This window comes from Symphalangus syndactylus, chromosome 23, assembly GCF_028878055.3.
Source record: "Symphalangus syndactylus isolate Jambi chromosome 23, NHGRI_mSymSyn1-v2.1_pri, whole genome shotgun sequence".
NCBI lineage: Eukaryota > Metazoa > Chordata > Mammalia > Primates > Hylobatidae > Symphalangus > Symphalangus syndactylus.
In genome coordinates, this window is record NC_072445.2 from 55,249,478 (window position 1) to 55,269,665 (window position 20,188).

Below are 20,188 nucleotides of genomic sequence, written 5' to 3' on the forward strand. Positions count from 1 at the left end.
GGTGGAGGGGAAGGGAGAGAGGAAGTATGGAGTGCTTAACAAGAGAAGAATGGGTTTTAAGGATGGGATGATAAACTGCATTGAGAGCCACTGAGAGGTGGAGAAAAAATCAGGGCAGAGAAGTAATCAAAGGCACCAGCAACATGGAAGTCACTGGTGACTCGCGAAAGGCGATCACCTTTGGTGTGTAGGGCACAAAAGCCTGAGGGGGTAAAGAGAGAGTGGAAAGTAGGAATGTCGAGACAGTCGACTATTATTGCCATTTTATGAATGAAGAAACCGAGGCTCAATATTTGACTATCTTATCCAAGGTGAAAGCCAGTGGGGTCAGATCCTGAACCTAGAATCCATGCAATGATTTGTGCACATTGCCTATGCAAGATCGATCCAATTCTCTTCCAAACCGTAAAAGCCAACACTTCCCTCAAAGGGGGCTTCGAGTTAAATCATCCTTTCACGATGCCGCTTCCATTTTAAAGAAAAAAAAAAAAAACGAGAAGGCCTGGTGCGGGATAGGGATGAGCGGAGGAGCTACTGGCCCTCTCGGTCGGGGGAAGACCCGCCCCTTTTCCGCAGCCCGAGCCCGGCGCAGTCCACTGCGGCTGCGCGAGCCCGGCGCGCGCGCGCGCGCGAGGGGCGGGAACGCGGAAGGGGCTGGGGCTGTGGCGCGGCGGCGAGGACCAGACCCGGAGCGGGGCCGGCAGTGGGAGTGCGGGGCCGGCAGTGGGAGTGCGGGGCGCGCGGTGACAGCGCGGGGTCGGCGGCGTGGGACTCGGGGCGACAGAAGCAGCAGCAGCCCGAAGCCTGAGGAGAGGAGACCGGCGGCGGCAATGCTGGAGACCCTTCGCGAGCGGCTGCTGAGCGTGCAGCAGGATTTCACCTCCGGGTGTGTATACGGTGGGCGACGAAAAGGGACCTGAGGGGGCCGGGCCGCCGCCTAAGATGCCTCTGCCTCGCTCCCTTCCCCGCGCCGCGGTCCAGGGTCCGTCCGGTCCCGCACCTCCCCGCCCCGCCCAGCCGAGGAAAGTAACGAACTTCCCGGCGTCCTCGCGTCGGGCGGCGCAAAGTAACTTAGGTCCCTGAGGGCCGCCTGTGACGCGCACCCCCAGGACCTGGAGGCGCTCGGCGGCGCAGCGGAGCGCCCGGGGGGTGTGGGACCCTGCGGTCCCTTCCCAGCAGCATCAGCTGGGCCCTGGATGGGAGTCATGTGAGAAGCCAGCGCGCCTCACAGCTTCCGCCCCCCGGCACAGTGGCCTGCACCCCTCGGCCCAGCAGACACCTGCTCGTGCGCACCTGGAACTGGGCCAGCCACCTTCCCCGGGTCGGATTGCGCAGCGCAGCAACCTGCACCCTCCGGCCCCAGCCTTCTGCGCCGCGGCTCGGCTTTCACGCCCGGCTCGTCGGCCTAACCCTTGGCAAGGCTGGCCGCCCCTCCCCGTTAGCGTTCTTTCTCTACCTTTGCCGTGAGCTCAGCGCCTCGGCGAAGGAACTCCTAAGCAGGAGAAGCGACAGAACTCTAGGAATGCTTTTAATACCCAGCGGTTCCCAAACTTTGCTTAGAAACACCTGGGAACCTTTCAGAGTTCTGATGCCCAGGTCTCACCCCATACCTGTTAACCAGAGTGCCTGGAGACGGCGTTTTAAAGATCCCCAGGGGATTCCAATGGGCACCAACGCCTGGGACCCACAGGCCGAGACTCTGGCGCCAGATTGCGTAGGCATCCTGGCTCGACCACTAACCCAAACGTAGTTACTCAGCTGCCTGGCCTCAATGTACTGTTTCCGCTACTGTAAAATGGGGATAATGATGGTACTTAAAAAGTTATTACAAGGATTAATGAATTAACGTGTAAAACACGAAGTAAGCATTATGTCAGTATTGTTACTTAGTGCTTAACTCATTTTAATTTTTCCATCCCTTTAAAGTGAAAAAGATCTGTCTTTGACAAGGATCTTTCAGCGTTAGCTTACAAATCCTGTTGGAGGATGCACTGAATGTGAGAGCATTTCCACTCATACTGTTTTAAATTTCTCCCTCCCCACCGCCCCCTTTTTTTTTTTTGAGATGGAGTCTTGCTCTGTCGCCCAGACTGGAGTGCAGTGGCGTGATCTCGGCTCACTGCGGCCGCCGCCTCCCGGATTCAAGCGATTCTCCTGCCTCGCTGGGACTATCCTGAGTAGCTGGGACTACAGGCGCCCGCCACCACGCCCGGCTAATTTTTTTTTTTTTTTTTTTTTTTTTTTTAGTAGAGACGGGTTTCACCATATTGGCCAGGCTGGTCTCCAACTCCTGAGCTTGTGATCCGCCCACCTCGGCCTCCCAAAGTGCTGGAATTACAGGCGTGAGCCACCGTGTCTGGCCGACACCCCACCCCCCCCCTTTTTTTTTTAAAGTGACAAGGTCTCGCTCTGTTGCCAGGCTGGAGCGCAGCAGCGCTATCATAACTCACTGCAGCCTCCAACTCCTGGGTGCAAGCGATCCTCCCTCCTAGGCTTCCTGAAGTGGTGGGATTATAGGTATCAGTCACTGCACCCAGCCTCGTTTTAAATTTCTAATGAGAAAGATATTAGCCAGATTTTTATCTTATTGGACAAAAATGTTAATACTATTTGCACAATGGGCGTTGAATAACAAACTTTCAAACGCTTGAGCACTTACCACGCGTCAATCATTTTTGTTAGTTTGCTGTTTAGAAAGTTATTGATGCTCAGAGTCATTCACTGATGGGCGTGCTTGCGTGCTTGCATTTTGTTCTCCCTATTTAGGAAAAGTACCTTCTTTTCAGAGTATAAATTATTGTATTGAAAACCTTTTGGTGTGATGCTGAACTGGCCCATTTGTAGCATGAGAGTGGCCATTATTCGCCTGTTAGTACTTCGTGGAATTCCTTGATGGCATAACAGCCCATCTTGTACTTACTATAACTCTGTAGGTCACATGGTTGCCTCAGAAGCATTCATGCTCCTGACCTTTGTAAGAAGGCATTTTACCCAGGAATGTAGATTCTGGGCTGGGCTCTGGACTGCCGGGGCACAAACCATCCTGGGAGATCAGGGTAACCCTAAACGTTTAGAGTTTAATTAAGGAGAGACATGCCAAAGGGATCTGGTTAGAACCCCTTGGAAACCGACTTGACTTCTTAAAGATGCCGTAGTCTGGGGCCATTTTGGATCTAGACATCCTGAGAGGGCTTCGTTAGGTCCTTTGTTGGCTTTCTGCTGTACAGGTCACTTTCAGCTGACAAACCACTGGACTGTCAGTGTGTGCCATTAGCCTGTCACCTGGTGGAGAAACAACTCATCTCCAAGTGATGTCAGTCTCCCAGTAGACCCGGACCTCTAGTACCTGATGTTCACTTTCTTCAGGTCCTCAATTTCCTACACCTAATCTGTTCTATTAAACTTTCCCATATTCAGCTTGAGATCTACCTACTTTACATAACTGAATATTTTTGCCTTGAGGAGAAAAGACAACAGTAAACACAGCACACATGTGTTTATTATATGTTGGTAATGTGGAATTCAAAGATGAAAGAGACATGAGCTGCATCACTAAAAAAGAAACCCATTACATAAATGCAATGCTGATATCATGGCTAATAAAATTAACACTAATTCCTTGATATTATCAATTATGCAGTCCATAATCAGACTTCTTTTGTTCTTAGAAATGACTTTTTACAGTTAGTTTGTTCAAATCCAGATCAGATAAGTTTCACACATTAAATTTGTTTAAAAACCAATTTTTAAAACAGATGACTGTCAAAGAGCCACATGGGGAAACTTTATTGAATCTTCCAACAATTTTGTTGTCCCAGCTACTTGGGAGGCTGAGGCAGGAGGATCCCTTGAGCCCAGGAGTTCAAGACCAGCCTGGGCAACACAAAGAAACCCCATCTTTTGGCTGGGTGCGGTGGCTCACGCCTGTAATCCCAGCACTTTGGGAGGCTGAAGCGGGCAGATCATGAGGTCAGGAGTTCAAGACCAGCCTGGCCAATGTGGTGAAACCCCGTCTCTACTAAAAAATACAAAAATTAGCTGGCCGTGGTGTTGCGCGTCTGTAATCCCAGCTACTTGGGAGGCTGAGGCAGAAGAATCTCTTGAATGCAGGAGGTGGAGGTTGCAGTGAGCCGAGATGGCACCACCGCACTCCAGACTGGGCGATAGAGCAAGACTCCATCTCAAAAAAAGAAAAAAAAGAAACCTCATCTCTTAAAAAAGAAAGAAAAAATGAAAAAAACATGGCCCTGGCCACCCAGAGCTATCACATTGGACCTGGCGTTTCTGTAGAACACTTGGTGGCAGAGCAAGTGTGTGTGTGGAAGCCAGAGCAGCTGCCTTCTAAAATAGTTGGAAACACCAGGTGTGCTGGTTGCCCCAGGGACTGAATGGAAAGCCTCAGGCATTTCTGGGCTCCTTCAGTGCGGCCAGTGCAGCTCCCGCTGTCACCCAGAGCGGCATCCTCTCTTCAGAGCTTCTCTGATCATTTTCACTTTCTGAAAACTCATATGAAGACCCTAACTCTAGACAAATTTACCTTTTTTCATTTTTAGTAAAATAGGACGATTCGTTATCAGTTTCAGAATGTCACTTTGGTGGTGAAACCATGTCCAGTGAGAATGAATTTCTACATTCCATTCAAACTTAGAAAAAGTGCAGCTAAAGACCATTCTTTAAGGGCAGTGTTAAGATTACTGGTGGTTTGGGAGGGAACTCTAGGTTGTCCATGGACTTATGGCCTTTTTTGTAAATTTTTATGTGTAGTAACAATTATGTCAACATTGAGAAAAACTAGTGATTACATCACATTCTTTCTGCCTTAATTTGGTGGTGGGCCAGCCGAAGGCCACAGACCGAAGAGGATTGGTTCTGAGCCTCACTCAAAGATCTTTTCCCCTCACCTAAAGTGAGTTGTGATTTGATTTAACTGAATCAGAATTCTTGGAGCCTTTTGGAGAGTTCACATAAAATATCCATTTTTACAGAGATTGGCTTGAGCTCTGGGGGAGACTTTTGGACATACCAAAGTAGATACTTCGAAGCCACTGTGGTCTTTGACTTTTACGTTTTGAGCTGTTATGACCAAAGGCCTCAGGATTGAGGTATTTATTTAGGCATGCAAACCCTTCAGGGAACTGAAAATCAGATTTACTGACGGGTTTATAGCTGCCTGTCACAGGCTGGTGTTTCCTGTTTGTGATGCACTGGGTTCCTGTGGTTAGGGATAAAAAACCTGCTATTGTTGCAGCTAGAGGGTGTTTCCCCCTCAAAGCCCTCACTGTCCCTGCTGCCCACCTCCACCCCTGCCCAGTGTCCTCATTCTGTCTTCTTCCGTCCTTGTAGTATCTACCAAAACCTGCACAAAGGGGGTTGGAGCCAGTCATCTAAATTACAATGTGGTCGAATGGCGAAGTGTTGCTTGAAATGTTGACTTTTCCAGGATTAATCATCTTCTTAAAGAGAAAATAATCTCAATATTCAACTTGATTTAATAAATATCTACTGAGTTCCTATTAAGTGCCAGTGCCAGACATTAGACGAGGCACTCAAAGTGTGCTTTTTCATAGAAGCTTAAAAAAGATTTGAGAGCCCATATGCTCGGTTTAGGCTAGTCTTTCCTAAACAATGTCTGTATATTGGGCCAGATCCTGTGGGTACAAAGGTGACTAAAGCAGTCTCTGCCCACCAGATGCCCTAGACTGGTGCTGATGTAAAGCAAAGCAGAATAAGCAGAATGAATAAGATGGATGGAGGATGAATAAATGGACATTAATAATATGGTAAGGCAAGTGATGCAAAAAGTTAGTAACAATAGAATCTTGGTGCTGAGTGTATGCTCACTGTATGCTTCTTTTGCCTTTTCTATATAATTTTTAGAATTTTATAATAAAATATTGGAAAGTTAAAAAAAATATATATACAAATAGTGTGGTATGTGAGTCTGAGGAAAGAGTCATTAGTTAGGATGCATTTACAGAAGGCTTCAAAGAGGAAGGGGTTTCTAAAACTAGGCCTTGAAGAATGAGGAGAAATTGCGATAGATTTGGATAAGCACATTTCAGAGATGGAAGCAGTCCTGGGAGATGAAGCTGGAAAGGAAGTTTAGTGCCTAATAATAGAATATCTTCAATGCTTTGCTTAATTAATTTGTCAAATATTTATTGAGTGTTTACTATGTGGCAGGCACTATTTTAGGTACTGGGGATATAGCAGAGAACAAACCAGATAACAAGTAAAATCCTTACTCTCGTTCTAGTAGCAGAATATCTAGAATATCTAGAAGGCCATAAGTTTTGTGGCTAAAACTCAGGCTAAGGAGAAGATGGCCTACTTGTATTTCTGGAAAAATATTTCTGTATTTCTGGAAGAATAACTTGAGAGGCCGTGTGATAGGAAGATTGGGGATGGGGTAGAGGTAGATTATTTAAGAGGCTGTAATGAAGGTCCAGATGAGAGAGGCTAAGGCAGTGCTGATAGTTCAAAGGAGGGCATGGATGTGTTAGGCACTGGTCGGATTAGACAGCAGTGGGAGATGAAAAAGGTGCAGAAATTGAGAATGTGAATTTGGAAGTATCTTAGATAAATGGTGTCATATACCAACATTAAAGAATTTAAGAATAGGTTTGAGAGAGAAGGAACAGTTAACGGTGAATTTGTGATGAGCTAGCTGCTTGACAGCTGAGAAGCAATTGGAAATTCCTGTTGCGCTCAGGTGAGAGGTGAGAACTTGAAGCCATGTATTTGGGACTTAGGATAAAGGCATTAGGATGTAGATAGTGTAAATTCATCTTTCTTTCCTGAATCTGTGCAGCTTTTGTGTGAATTTCTTAGGCTTTGGACCTTAGGTCATGCACTTTTAAGTGTGATTGAGGCTTTGGCTTTTCCCCTGATCTCACTTAAGAGAGAGAAAAAATTGATGAACACTGATGTGAAAATGTAATAGATTGGATGTGCCTTATGACAAAATATGCTAATTCATACATTTCTGTGGTGCTTTAAAGCAATCGTCCTCACCTTTCTTAATAGCCAGTGATGTAGACAGTTGGAAATTGAGTTACAAATAAATGAAATGTCATGCAGGTTCCCCACGCTGTTGAATCACTGGCTGATCTCATCAGTCATTGTAGTACTCAATGCATCATTGTGTTTATCTACATCTTTTTCTTTTCTTTTTTCCTCTGAGACATGGTCTCACTCTGTCACCCAGGCTGGAGTGCTGTAGTATGCTCATGGCTCACTGCAGCCTCAACCTCCTGGGTTCAAGCAATCCACCCTCTTCAGCCTTCCAGGTAGCTGGGACTACAGGCATACACCACCACGCCTGGCTAATTTGTGTATATTTGGAAGACAGGGTTTCGCCATGTTGCCCAGGCTTATCTACATCTTTTTACACTTTTTGTCTAAGCAGTTTTGTGAATCACCCCCCTTTTTCAGTAGGAAGCCTCCATTTTAGTATTTTCTACAAAGCTCAAAGACATAAATATGCTGGTGTCAAATTAAGGTGAAGTTGTTGGAGCTATCTAAAAATAAAATTATTGAACTTTATGACAAATTTGAGGTTTAGTGCTTTGAACTTGAAAGTTGTCATTAGTAGAAAATAGTTGTCAGATGGCTCACTTAGCCTATATATTAATATGCTTACACAGCACTTATGTGTTCATGGAGTATATGGTACTTGGGAGAAGACCAAGAACAGGGCTGGGCAAGCCTTTTGTAGGCACATTGGGAACCTCTGCTTTATTTCATCTTAGCCCAGTAATGTAGTACATTGGTTTCTCAGCTTTCTTGATGGGGATCACCTTTATTATCACTTTCATTTGAAATTAGCTCTGTAGTTTCCAGAATGCCTTTAAGGTCATATTTGGAATTTTATTGAATTCTTGTGGCAAATCTTTATGGTTGAGTATAATACTACCATTTTACATTTGAGGAAACTGGAATATTCCCCCAGGTCAGTATTTCCTTCACAGTGTGTCATGATATTGTAGGACATTAAACAGACTTTATGAGTGGGTTGTTTCCAGGACAGAATAAGTTCTCCAGAGAAACTGGAGTTATCCCAAAATAAAAATAGTGGGCTAATTTCAGGTGAATTCTGGGTTTTGAGGATGTTATTTTAGAAAATACCTTTTTGGTTTTTTGTTACTTTCTTAAGTATATCTGATCTTTTATATTTTTCATCTTAACAATAATAGTTGGAAACAAGAAAGTTTAGCAGGCAAAATGATGACTATTTTCAACTTTCCTATAGCTACTTTGTTTTTTTACTTTTTTTTAAACTTCATTTTACTTTCCTATAGCTACTTTGTTTTTTACTTTGTTTTTGTTTTTTAGCAGGGAAAAAGATGACTATTTCCAACTTTCCTCTGGCTACTTTGTTTTCTCCAACAGTTTCTGCATTTTGGCACATTGGCCATTTATTTGGAGAAGATGTGGTGAGAAAAGATGAATACCTAAAAGATTGTTTTTGTTATTAAAAATATTTTTTTGGCTGGGTATGGTGGTTTGTGCTTCTAATCTCAGCACTTGGGGAGGCTGAGGTGGGAGGAGAGCTTGAGCCCATGAGTTCAAGACCGGCCTAGGCAACATAGGGAGACCCCTGTCTCTACAAAGGATTTTTAGAAACTAGCTGGGTGTGGTGGTGTGAGCCTTAGTCCCAGCTATTTGAGAGGCTAAGGTGGGAGGATCACTTAAGACCAGGAGCTTGAGGCTGCAGTGAGCTATGATTGCTCCATTGCACTCCAGTCTGGGTGGCACAGCAAGACCCTGTCTCAAAAACAAAATTGTTTGTATTTTACAAAGTCTCAAACACACACACAAATAGAATAACACAATGAACCACATATATCCATTGCTGAGATTTAACAATTTTCAGATATTGCCACGTTTGCCTTGTCTCTCCCTTTATTTACAATGTAAATCTCAGACTTGCCTACTATACCTGTGATATGTCAGCTTGCATCACTAAAAAGGAAACACATTACATAAATGCAATGCTGATTTCATAACTAATAAAATTAACACTAATTCTTTGATATTATCAATTATGCAGTCCATAATCAGACTTCTTATGTTCTTAGAAATGACTTTTTACAGTTGATTTGTTCAAATCCAGATCAGATAAGTTTTACATATTAAATTTGGTTAAAGACCAATTTTTAAAACAGATGACTATTAAAGAGCCACATGGGGAAGCTTTTGTTGAATCTTCCAACAATTTTACTTTCTGTTCCCTGTAACACTCCTTTTTTCCCTTTCATTTCAAACAAGTTTTTTCTTTTTGTGGGTGGTGGGGAGGAGATGGGGTAGGGGGGCAGAGAAGAGAATTCCAAACTTGGCATATTACAATTAAGAAATTAAAAGTTTGTTTTAGAAATAAATAGTTGAAATACCAACTTAGAGATTTGCCGGATCATATAATTAGAGTAGTCCAAAGAGGATCTTAGGAATTCCCTTTCACACTCAGCTGTATAGAATTGTCCTGAATCACTAAAAATAATGCGAGAATCATTTTGAGTATGATGCACTGCTGTATATAGCTAACTAGGATAATTTTGCCTGAGATGTTCCAACTAAGTATTTTGATCAAACTCTATAGTGGAAATAGTAGAGCATGGCCATAAAAATTGTTTTCCCTAGCTTTTGCTTAATCTTGGTTTAAACCAGATTTACTAGTTTCCAAGATAAGCTTAGAAATTTACATTAGACTTTTACACAATTTCCTAGACTTATCTAGAGAGATATACTAATTACTTTTGTATTAAAGAGATTGCTGAATCTTTTGAATATTGCAGAGGAATTGATCATGTCAATATTTTATTTTTTGAAAAAGATCATAGAGTAATATGAAACTCTTTGTATGACATTGGCATTCTAATTTGGTTTAAAAAAATGCAGTTTATCAGAAGTCCCCATATGGTGCTTAATCAGACATTATAGACAGAAAAGATGGAATCCTGTTTCAGAACCAGCCTGCATAGTTGTGCAGGTTGTACACTGTACCATGCATAGTTGAGGCATTCATGCAAGAGTCAACTTGTGTATTAGGACAGTTTCTGGATGATGGCAGTAAAGTGTCTGGAGGAAGGAACACCTATTTCTGTTTTTACAAAGACTTTGTAGGGGCTAGCAGTAGTACTGTGGCCTATATTTTCAGTTTCTGTTTACAAATGAATATTTGTTGAAGTGATTGAGAAGAATGTGTACATGATATCTCATTTTATATGATATTACTGCATACTGTAGCACTCACTTATTGGCAGCCTCAGTTATCTGTAACAGAGTCCACAGCCAAAATAAAGTAAAACTGGGCCAGTGAAGTGAAAATAAATTGTACATTTTATGAACATCGTATTTTACATTTAAAAGAGCCTGTTAATTCTATATATGCAGCTCTAGCCCATTTATCTGTTTTCCAGTGCAATAATTTAAAAGCAGCAAGTAGAGGGGAGGAAACTGCTAGAGTTAAATAGCTAGCAGAAGCAGTGAGTAAGAGCTGACAGCCAGGTGACCAATGGTAGAGAAAGAAAATTTAGGAAAGGTAGACATAAGAGCCCAAACAAACACAAAACTACCATAGATTGGTTTCAGGTTAATAGATGAAGATGCATTTCTATCTCAGAAGTATCAGGGGAGAATACTGTTTTGCTGCAAAATGTAGTCAATGATATTCTTAATACTGATCCTGAGTTATCACAAAATGTTAAATGAAATATACCAAATCCTCTTTAATGAAAGAAGTTTGTAATATATTTTAAAAAGCTTTTTCTCAACTAAAATTTCAAATGCTGTGGGCGCTTAAAGAGATTTGAAGGCCTGGGTAGCATCTACTTAATGAAGTGTGCTGCTTAGACATCTTTGTTACCTATTGATTTCTCCTATGTGGAACATTACTTTTTCTAAAGATGCCAGATGAATTATGTTTCTGTGGTCTGATCGCATTTAGGAATCTTGGTTTCTAAAAAAGGGACTTGGGGTAAGAATATGAAAATAAGGCCTGGTGTGGTAGCACACACCTATAATCCCAGCTCTTTGGGGAGGCTGAGGTGGGAAGATCACTTGAGGCCAGGAGATAGAGACCAGACTGGGCAACATAGTGAGACCAAAATAAAAGTGAAACAAATAGCTGGGCATGGTGGCACATATCTGTAGTCCTTGTTACCCAGGAGGCTGAGGTGGGAAGATTGCTTGAACCCAAGAGTTTGAGGTCAGTAAGCTAAAATCGCACTACTATATTCTAGCCTGGGCAACAGAGTGAGACCATCTCTTAAAAAAAAATTTGCTACAGATTTTCCGTTTGTAGTATCTAACATATAGTAAACACTCAAATATTTGTTATCTTTTGAGGTACTTAATTCTTGCTTAAAAAAAAAAAGTAGCTTATCTGACTTAAAATTTTAACATGTGAAAATTTGTGGTTGAAAAATCTCTGGGCTGGGTGGGGTGGCTCATGCCTGTAATCCCAGCATTTTGGGAGGCTGAGGCAGGAGGATCATTTGAGGCATGGGGTTTGAGACCAGCTTGGACAACATAGCAAGACTCCATCTCCACTAAATAAAAAAAGAAATTACCCAGGCGTGGTGGCGGGTGACTATATTCCCAGCTACTCAGGAGGATGAGGTGGGAAGATCACTTGGGCCCAGGAGGTTGAGGCTGCAGTGAGTAATGTACATGTCACTGCACTCCAGCCTGGACAACAGAGTGAGACCCTGTCTCAAAAAAATAATAATCTCTTGACTTGTAAAAATATTATATTTTATATTGAATTACAGGCTGAAGACTTTAAGTGACAAGTCAAGAGAAGCAAAAGTGAAAAGCAAACCCAGGTAAGCTTGTGCTAAGATTTTAACTTACTATGACTTAAATTTCATACAACTTTTGGTTGTGTTCACAATTGTGTAATTATATTAATGAACCTTAGATTTATTGAGTGCATCTGACTACAAAATAATTTATTGATTCTTTCTAAATTTTGTAATGGGAAAATTTTCTAATAAAATTGTGAAATGGTTGAAAAAATGGTGAAGTATAATTGTTTGACAGTCAGTGACTATTATTTGATCACAATTAGTCATTTTTAATTTGTATAAGAGCAAAAGTAAAAGTCCTGAATTATTGAAAAGCAAATTAATAATGAAATACTACTTGGCAAATGAGCCTCTTTAGCTATGTTAACTGTTTTATATGAAAACGCCAGGATTGTGCTGTTTGTCCATTTTTTTAATAAAGTAAAGCATGTGACCAGATTTCATTTTCAACCTAGAGATGAACTGTGATCTTACATATTTGTTCTTATCCACCATTATATTAAATCATTTATTGTATTGTATGCTGAAGACAATCTCTGGGGCAAAATGATGGTTGATAGTGTGTTACAGTACATTAACTCTGAAGTAAAACACATTTCTCTAAAAGTTTAATAATTGTCATTAGTGATTTTAAAATATATTACAATTGACAATGTCAAAATTCTTGTATGTACATTTTTTTTTTCAGTTGGCTAAATCAAGAACAGTTTTAATAAGTGTTTCTTTTGGGCAGGACTGTTCCATTTTTGCCAAAGTACTCTGCTGGATTAGAATTACTTAGCAGGTAAGTGTTTTCATTTGTAGAGGAAGGTTATACTTCTGACTGTTTTACTGACCAAAAATATCTGTTAATTTTGTAGGTTAAAAACCTTAAAACAGCTAAATTTTACCTTAATGCAGTCATTGGAAATTATTTATGTATTATTTTCCTTGAGGGCTTTCACTTTTCACTTCATTAGCGCAAAGTCCATTCAAACTTTGAGCAGACAGATCACTATTGTATTTACAAGTCAATACTTTATGATAATATGTATGGCTTCTTTATTACAAGAAGATTGATTCTGGATTTGAGTCCCCAATAATTTTGTTTTTTTACTTTGATTCTTACGTCATTTCTTTTCCAATCCATTCTTTTATTGACATGGAGTTTAATATTAAAACATATGGTCTTTTTAGAGATAACATCAAAAGCACAAACAACAAGATAAAAATTAGACACAATGGACTTGGTCAAAATCAAATACTTTTGTGTGTCAAAGAACACCATCAAGATAGTGGAGTGACAAAACATAGAATGTGAGAAAATATTTGAAGATCATACATGTGAGGAGCAGCATGTATCCAGAATATATAAAGAACTTTTAAAACTTAGCAATAAAAAGACAAATAACCCCATGAAGAAATAGGCAAAAGACTTGAATAGACATTTCTCAAAAGAAGATATGCAAATGACCAATAAGCACATGAAAAGATACTCAACGTCGTTAGTCTTCAGGGAAACGCAAATCAAAACCACAATGAGGCCTGTCGCGGTGGCTCATGCCTATAATCCTAGCACTTTGGGAGGCTGAGGCTGGCAGATCACTTGAGGTCAGGAGTTTGAGACCAGCCTGGCCAACTTGGTGAAACCCTGTTTCTTACTAAAAATACAAAAATTAGCTGGGCCTGGTGGTGCATGCCTGCAATCCTAGCTACTCAGGGGGCTGAGGCAGGAAAATCACTGGAGTGCAATGGTGCAATTTCGGCAGAGGTTGAAGTGAGCCGAGATCGTGCCATTGCACTCTAGCCTGGGCAACAACACTGAACTCCATCTCAAAAAATAAATAAATAAGTAAGTACAGTATATGGTTAAAGTATGTCATTATACATAGTTCTATGCTTACTAATGTGCCATTTGACAGGTGTGTGGTAAAGATGTATGTGGGAGATAGTATGCTGCTTTTCCTTATCTGTATTTGTTATGACACAATCACCGATACCTACATTTTCCTTTCTCCTTTCTGTTTCTTCATTAGGTTTCTTTTTATGGTTGCTAAATCTAGAGATTTTTCTTCTCTGAAGTGAAAAGTACTTAATATGATATTTTCTTCCTTTGTTTTGTTGCGTGAAGAACAGAAATGAACATGAAAAGAAGTGTAGTACAAATTAATCAGTAATGTATTATTTACTATTTACATTTTATCTTTATTTTTTCTCTAGAAACTTAGTTGAAATAACTTCATTTTACTGAAAAATTTATGTTAGAGCTATCAATTTTTTGTGTGGTACATTTTTTGGGGATAGGGTTGCATTTTGGGAGTTAATATGGAAAATTTACATCCATAAGATGGTGTCAATAATGTGTTTATACATTGCACTGAAACAGTCTTTTCCCGTTGGAACTAAAATTGAATGTGGGAAAGACCATTTTAAATAGCAAATGTTTAAATCATATTTTTAATTTAATTTAATTTTTTTTTTTTATTATACTTTAGGTTTTAGGGAACATGTGCACAATGTGCAGGTTTGTTACGTATGTATCCATGTGCCGTGTTGGTGTGCTGCACCCATTAACTCGTCATTTAGCAGTAGGTATATCTCCTAATGCTGTCCCTCCCCCGTCCCCCCAACCCACAACAGTCCTCGGAGTGTGATGTTCCCCTTCCTGTGTCCATGAGTTCTCATTGTTCAGTTCCCACCTACGAGTGAGAACATGCGGTGTTTGGTTTTTGTCCTTGCGATAGTTTACTGAGAATGATGTTTTCCAGTTTCATCCATGTCCCTACAAAGGACATGAACTCATCATTTTTTATGGCCGCATAGTATTCCATGGTGTATATGTGCCACATTTGCTTAATCCAGTCTATCATTGTTGGACATTTGGGTTGGTTCCAAGTCTTTGCTATTGTGAATAGTGCTGCAACAAACATAAGTGTGCATGTGTCTTTATAGCAGCATGATTTATAGTCCTTTGGGTATATACCCAGTAATGGGATGGCTGGGTCAAATGGTATTTCTAGTTCTAGATCCCTGAGGAATCACCACACTGACTTCCACAATGGTTGAACTAGTTTACAGTCCCACCAACAGTGTAAAAGTGTTCCTATTTCTCCACATCCTCTCCAGCACCTGTTGTTTCCTGACTTTCCAAGTCTTTGTTAGTTTTGTGCCATATCTGTCTAGTGCTGCTGGTGGGCTGTTGAAGTCCCCCACTGTTATTTTATGGCTATCTCTTTTTTTAGGTTCTAGTAGTATTTTATAAATCTGGGTCTTGTGATGTTGGGTACATATATATTTAGGATACGATATCTTCTTATTGAATTCAGCTCTTTATCATTATGTTGTACCCTTTGTCTTTTTTTTTTTTTTTTTTTTTTACTGTTCTTGGTTTAAAGTTTGTTTTATCTGATACAAGAGTAGCAACCTCTGCTCTTTTTTGGTTTTATTTGCATGAAAGATCTTTCTCCATCCCTTTATTTTGAGCCTGTGGGTGTCATTACATGTGAGATAGGTCTCTTGAAGGTAGCAGAGGTTGGGTCTTGTTTTTTTAATCCAACTTGCCACTGTATATCTTTTAAGTGGAGGATTTAGGCTGTTTCCTTTCAAGGTTAATATTGATATGTGAAGTTTTATTCCTTTGATAGTGTTGTTAGCTAGTTGCTTTGTAGTCTTGATTGTGTGATTGCTTTATAGGGTCTGAGCTTTGTACTTATGTGTGCTTTTATGGTAGCAGGTATCATTCTTTCATTTCCATGTTTAGAACTCCTTTGAGCATTTCCTGTAGGTCCAGTCTGATGGTGATAAATTCCCTTTGTGTTTGCTTGTCTGGGAAAGATTTCATTTCTTCTTTGTTTATGAAGCTTGGATGAACAGAATATAAAATTCTTGACCAGCAATTTTTTTTTTTTAAGGAGGCTAAAAATAGGCCCCCAGTCTCTTCTGACTGTAAAGCTTCGGCTGAGAAGTCCACTATTAGCCTGATGGGTTTTCCTCTATGGGTAATTTGGCCCTTTTCTCTAGCTGCCTTTATGATTTTTGCTTTTGTGTTGACCTTAGTCTGATGACTATTTGTCTCGGGAATGTCATCTTATATGGTATCTCACAGGAGTCTCTGAATTTCTTGATTCTAGATTTCAGCTTCTCTAGCAAGATTGGAGAAATTTTCCTGGATTATTCCCTCAGATATGTTTTCTAAGTTGCTTACTTTTTCTTCTCTCTCAGGAATGCTAGTAAGTGAAAGGTTTGTTTGCTTTACATAATCCCATATTTCTTGAAGGCTTTGTTCATTTTTTAAAAATTCAGTTTTCTTTATTTTTGTCTGACTTGGTTAATTTGAATGACTGGTCTACGAGCTCTGTAATTCTTTCTTCTGCTTTGTCTAGCCTATTAACTATATTTTAAAATTCCTTTAGTAAATTTTAGAATTCAAGCAGTTCTATTTGTTTCTCTCTTAATATAGCTGTCTTGTCTATCATATGCTGAATCAGTTTTCTGGTTTCTTTGTATTGTATTTCAACTTTTTTCTTGGATCTTGTTGAGTTTAGTTGCAATACATATTTTTTATTCTTTATTGGTCGTCCTATACATTTCAGTCTGGTTAGGATCCATTGCCAGAGAGCTAATGTGATCCTTTGAGATGCCAGAACACTCTGGCTTTTTGTACTGCCAGAGTTCTTGCACTGATTCCTTCTCATTTGAGGAAGCTGTCTCTTTTTATTTTGAATTTGCCATCATTTGGATGTGACTTTTTTTTTCCTTAAGGGTATGACTGTGGTATATGTCGTGTATTATCATTTGCCTTTGTTTCTGGGGGCTTCCACAGAGCCAAATGCTATATGGGTTCCTTGGTTATGGATAGCTTCTGTGTAGTGGCTTTCTCAGATGATGCTTATTGTAGTGATGTATTGGCTCTAAGAACTGACATCTAACACCTTATCTCCTATGTAGGTGAGGATGTGGAGATCCCAGGGGGCTCATCTTGTGGACTACCTAGCACTAAGCCCTTTTCGTAGCAGATTTTTATTTGTTGATGCAGTTCGGGCTCTAGTCCAGTAGATGGCACTTAAGAGTAAGAGCCGGCAGGTAGGCTGGCGTTGGGTGGAAGGGGATGGTGGAAGTGGGTAGGGCATGGTGGTGGGAAGAGATCCTGTGGGGTGTGCTGAGGTCTTGGGGGAGAAGGTGGGTGAGTACACCCACTCCTCATTCTGTGCTGGCAAGAACGTGATCCATTTCCTATCATGCCCCTGTCACAAGGCTCCCAACCTTCATTTCATAAAGATTTTGTCCTTTGGTTCCTGGCTGCAGGTTGCGGGTACACTCCTCTGAGGGCTGCCACCAAAATGGGCTCAGGGAGAGTCTCTTCCTCCAGATGGGAGCAGGCAACTCTGCGACTTGTCTTCCTTTGCTGGGATGTTGTTGCTCTGTGTAGGAAAGGGGAGTTGGGCCCTACCCTTCCTGAAAGCTTGAGCCGTGCAGGGCTCACTTTCGGTAGAGGTGGAGCTGCTACAAGAAACATGAAATACGTTGTGTGTCCGAGTGCACGTGCTGGCCCCTGGCAGGGAGAACACTGCTGCATCAGCAACAGTGTAGGGGGATTCAGGAGATGACCCCTTCCCCACATCCATTCCTGGGTAATGATACTTCCTCTTGTAGCGGTTGGCACTGTGCCTGCATTTCCTTTGTCCTAAGGGGTGCTTTTGATGGGCTGCACTCTCTTCCACTTAGGGATGGCCCACGCAGGGGGTTAGATCTCCAGAGATCTCGCAGTTACCTGGGGAACTGCTGGTTCCCTGTGCTTGCCAAAGTTAGAGTGTTCTGTGGGGTGTGTTTGCAGGGAATCTGGTGGTGTGGTGACTCAAGGGCAGAGAATCCCTGTGCAGGACAGCATCCCACTGCCGGTGCACGATGAGTATGGTATCTGGCACCTGAGAGGAGTGTGGACACGCCTGTACACACGAGTTGGCCACCGGATTCTCCAGCCCCAGGAGGTTTTCAAGTCACCACCACTAGTGTTGCTCTGAGTCACAAGGGCAGAGGAGCACTCTCCAACAGTTTGATGGTCAGGAGATTGTTGGAGGGGTAAGGGAAGCAGAGAACTACTCCCACCTACCCTTTCCACAGGGCTCCAAGGTCCTTGAGGGTCGATCTCTGCCAGAGTCTTGCTGCTTTCCTTTTCTGCACCCCAGCTTCTTCCCAAGGGCACTCTGACAGGTCCTGGCTCCCTTCCTTCAGTTTTCTGTCTAGAATTTGTCCACTCACCAGTAACTTTAATCTATTTTTTGAGAAAAACTGGCTTTTGATGTCCCTGGTAAGCCATCTTGGGACAAAAACAAACACACACACACACACACCACAAAACAAAAAAACAATTGCATCTGTTATTGAATGTCCTAGTCTTTAAGCGTCTGGCTCTCCAAGAGGGAAAAGAGAACAAAGAAAGGGGACAAAACCAGACGTTGGCCTTTTAAATCCTCTGAAAATTGCTAGCCAGAGCAGGAGGGGTTTGCAACAGTAGCTGCCTCTGTGTCTGCATCTCCCTGATTAGAAGCAGCAATTGTGATCAGAGCACAGACTCCCTGATGTTTGGAGCACAGGGTCCTTATTGGCCCACCTTGACTTTCATAAGCCGTGTACAAGCTACTTCAGGAACAAGTGCATGGCTGCCTGTCCAGGGGTTGGGGTGGTGGATGGGTAGCTGCCATTGTGCTAAAACCTGAAGTCGACTGAAATGAACCTCAATTTACCCTCCAAACCTTCCCCTGGAAGTTGCAAGCCTTCAATAGATTCTAGAGTCCCAAAATAGTTACATCAGACAGATTCTGCCAATGTGATTGTGGTCTAGGTAGGGTGACAGATTCTAGGTGCTTCTTACTCTGACATCTTCTATTTCCTAAATCATAATGTTTCAAAGAGTGTAGTACAACACAGTCTACAGTTACTTTTCTATATTCCTATAGCTCTAATGCTATATAATTAGTCCTTTCCTTTGTCTACCAAGTAAGGTAATTACTTAAATGTGTGTTCATCTTCCTAACTGTATTGTGAACACTTCCACTAGTCTTCCCATAGTATACGTAGAATATATTCAATAACGATTTGAATGCAAGAATTACACATTATGAATGTGGCTTCTTCATTTCATCATCATTGACTTGTGATTTTTAAAGATGTTTGAGTTTGAACACAGAAAAATTGAAGGAGTTTACATCCAGTGTCTTTATCTCAGTAAAATGGAGTAAGTTCATCCATCTGTTGAAAGTGATTGGATGGGGATGAGTTTCAAGGTGGCATGAGATGTGTAATACCTGCTATGTGTACTTCAGGGAACAATCTAATAGCAATAAATTTTTTTTAAGTGCTGATTGGCAGCTAAGGCCCATGCGAGGTTGGATAGCATGCATTATAATGGATTTAGTGCCTTTCTCCAAACTGCTTCATGGCATAAAAGTAGAGCAGAGAACATGAATGGTTGCGATAGTCTAGGTTTAGAGAATGCCGAAAACAGTAGGAAAATCATGAATGAACTAGGTGCTGAACTAGGAAAGTAGAAATGAGGGAGGGTGATGTATAATGGCAAGGTGGATGTGAAAAGCATACATAATAACGGGGAGAAAAGGAAATGGTGAGATGTTAGGAAAAGTGATCTGGAGTCTAAATTTGGCAAATGAGGATTAATTTTCTCTTTCCCACTGAGTTAAGAAAATGATAGAAAATTTTACCACGAAGTCCTGAATTTTCAATTTATAATTAGTCTATTTCCTCACTCAACAGACATTTAATGTGTCTGGTTTGTTAGGTTCTGTGCTAACTACCAGGACAACAAAGATGCAAAAGTAAAATTTATATCTCAGCAGTTCTGGTGCCTAACAATGCTTGGCATTTAGTAAATACTTGTTGATTTTAATTGATACTTACATAATCTGGTACATCCAAGAAAATTTTCTAGCTTTCTGTTAGTCAACAATGACAGCAGGACTGTATTATTTGTGTGACCTTCCACCTTAATTTTCATCACATATGGACTCCAGTATCACCTGGATTATTCAGATTGATTTTCTTACTTAAATTCAGTAGAAAAATTGTGAATCTGACTATGAGGGGAGGCAATATGAACTCATTAAATATGTATTTCTGTTTCAAGAAATATTAGCTGGATAGCTAGAATTTTAGATTGGGAAATCAGGTTTACATCAGCAATTAAATGAATAGTAGTTTAGAAGTTTTATTTTTTAACTTCTCATTTTGAAATAATTTCAGATTTACAAAAGAATTGCAAAAATAGAACAAGCAATTTCAGCTTTCCCGATGTTAGCATTTCATATAGCCACAGTACAATGATCAAACCAGAAAATTAACATTAGTAAATACTTTAATTCATAGGCCTTATTCAGATTCCATCAATT

At 41.0% G+C, this 20,188-nt stretch overlaps 1 protein-coding gene across 3 annotated transcripts in view; it reads left to right on the forward strand.

Moving 5' to 3' along the window:
* Nucleotides 1-643: 643 nt before the first annotated feature.
* The window catches only part of DTNBP1 (dystrobrevin binding protein 1), a 146,844-nt gene continuing 127,299 nt past the window's right edge, over nucleotides 644-20,188 (forward strand). For 2 of the 3 annotated variants that reach the window (XM_055264047.2, XM_063632870.1), the window contains exons 1-3: nucleotides 644-886; nucleotides 11,772-11,825; nucleotides 12,541-12,591. In XM_055264047.2, the coding sequence (XP_055120022.2) occupies nucleotides 831-886; nucleotides 11,772-11,825; nucleotides 12,541-12,591 (161 nt within the window). In that variant the 5' untranslated portion in view covers nucleotides 644-830. The remainder of the gene's footprint in view (nucleotides 887-11,771; nucleotides 11,826-12,540; nucleotides 12,592-20,188) is intronic. The other variant, XM_055264048.2, reaches the window with a different exon arrangement.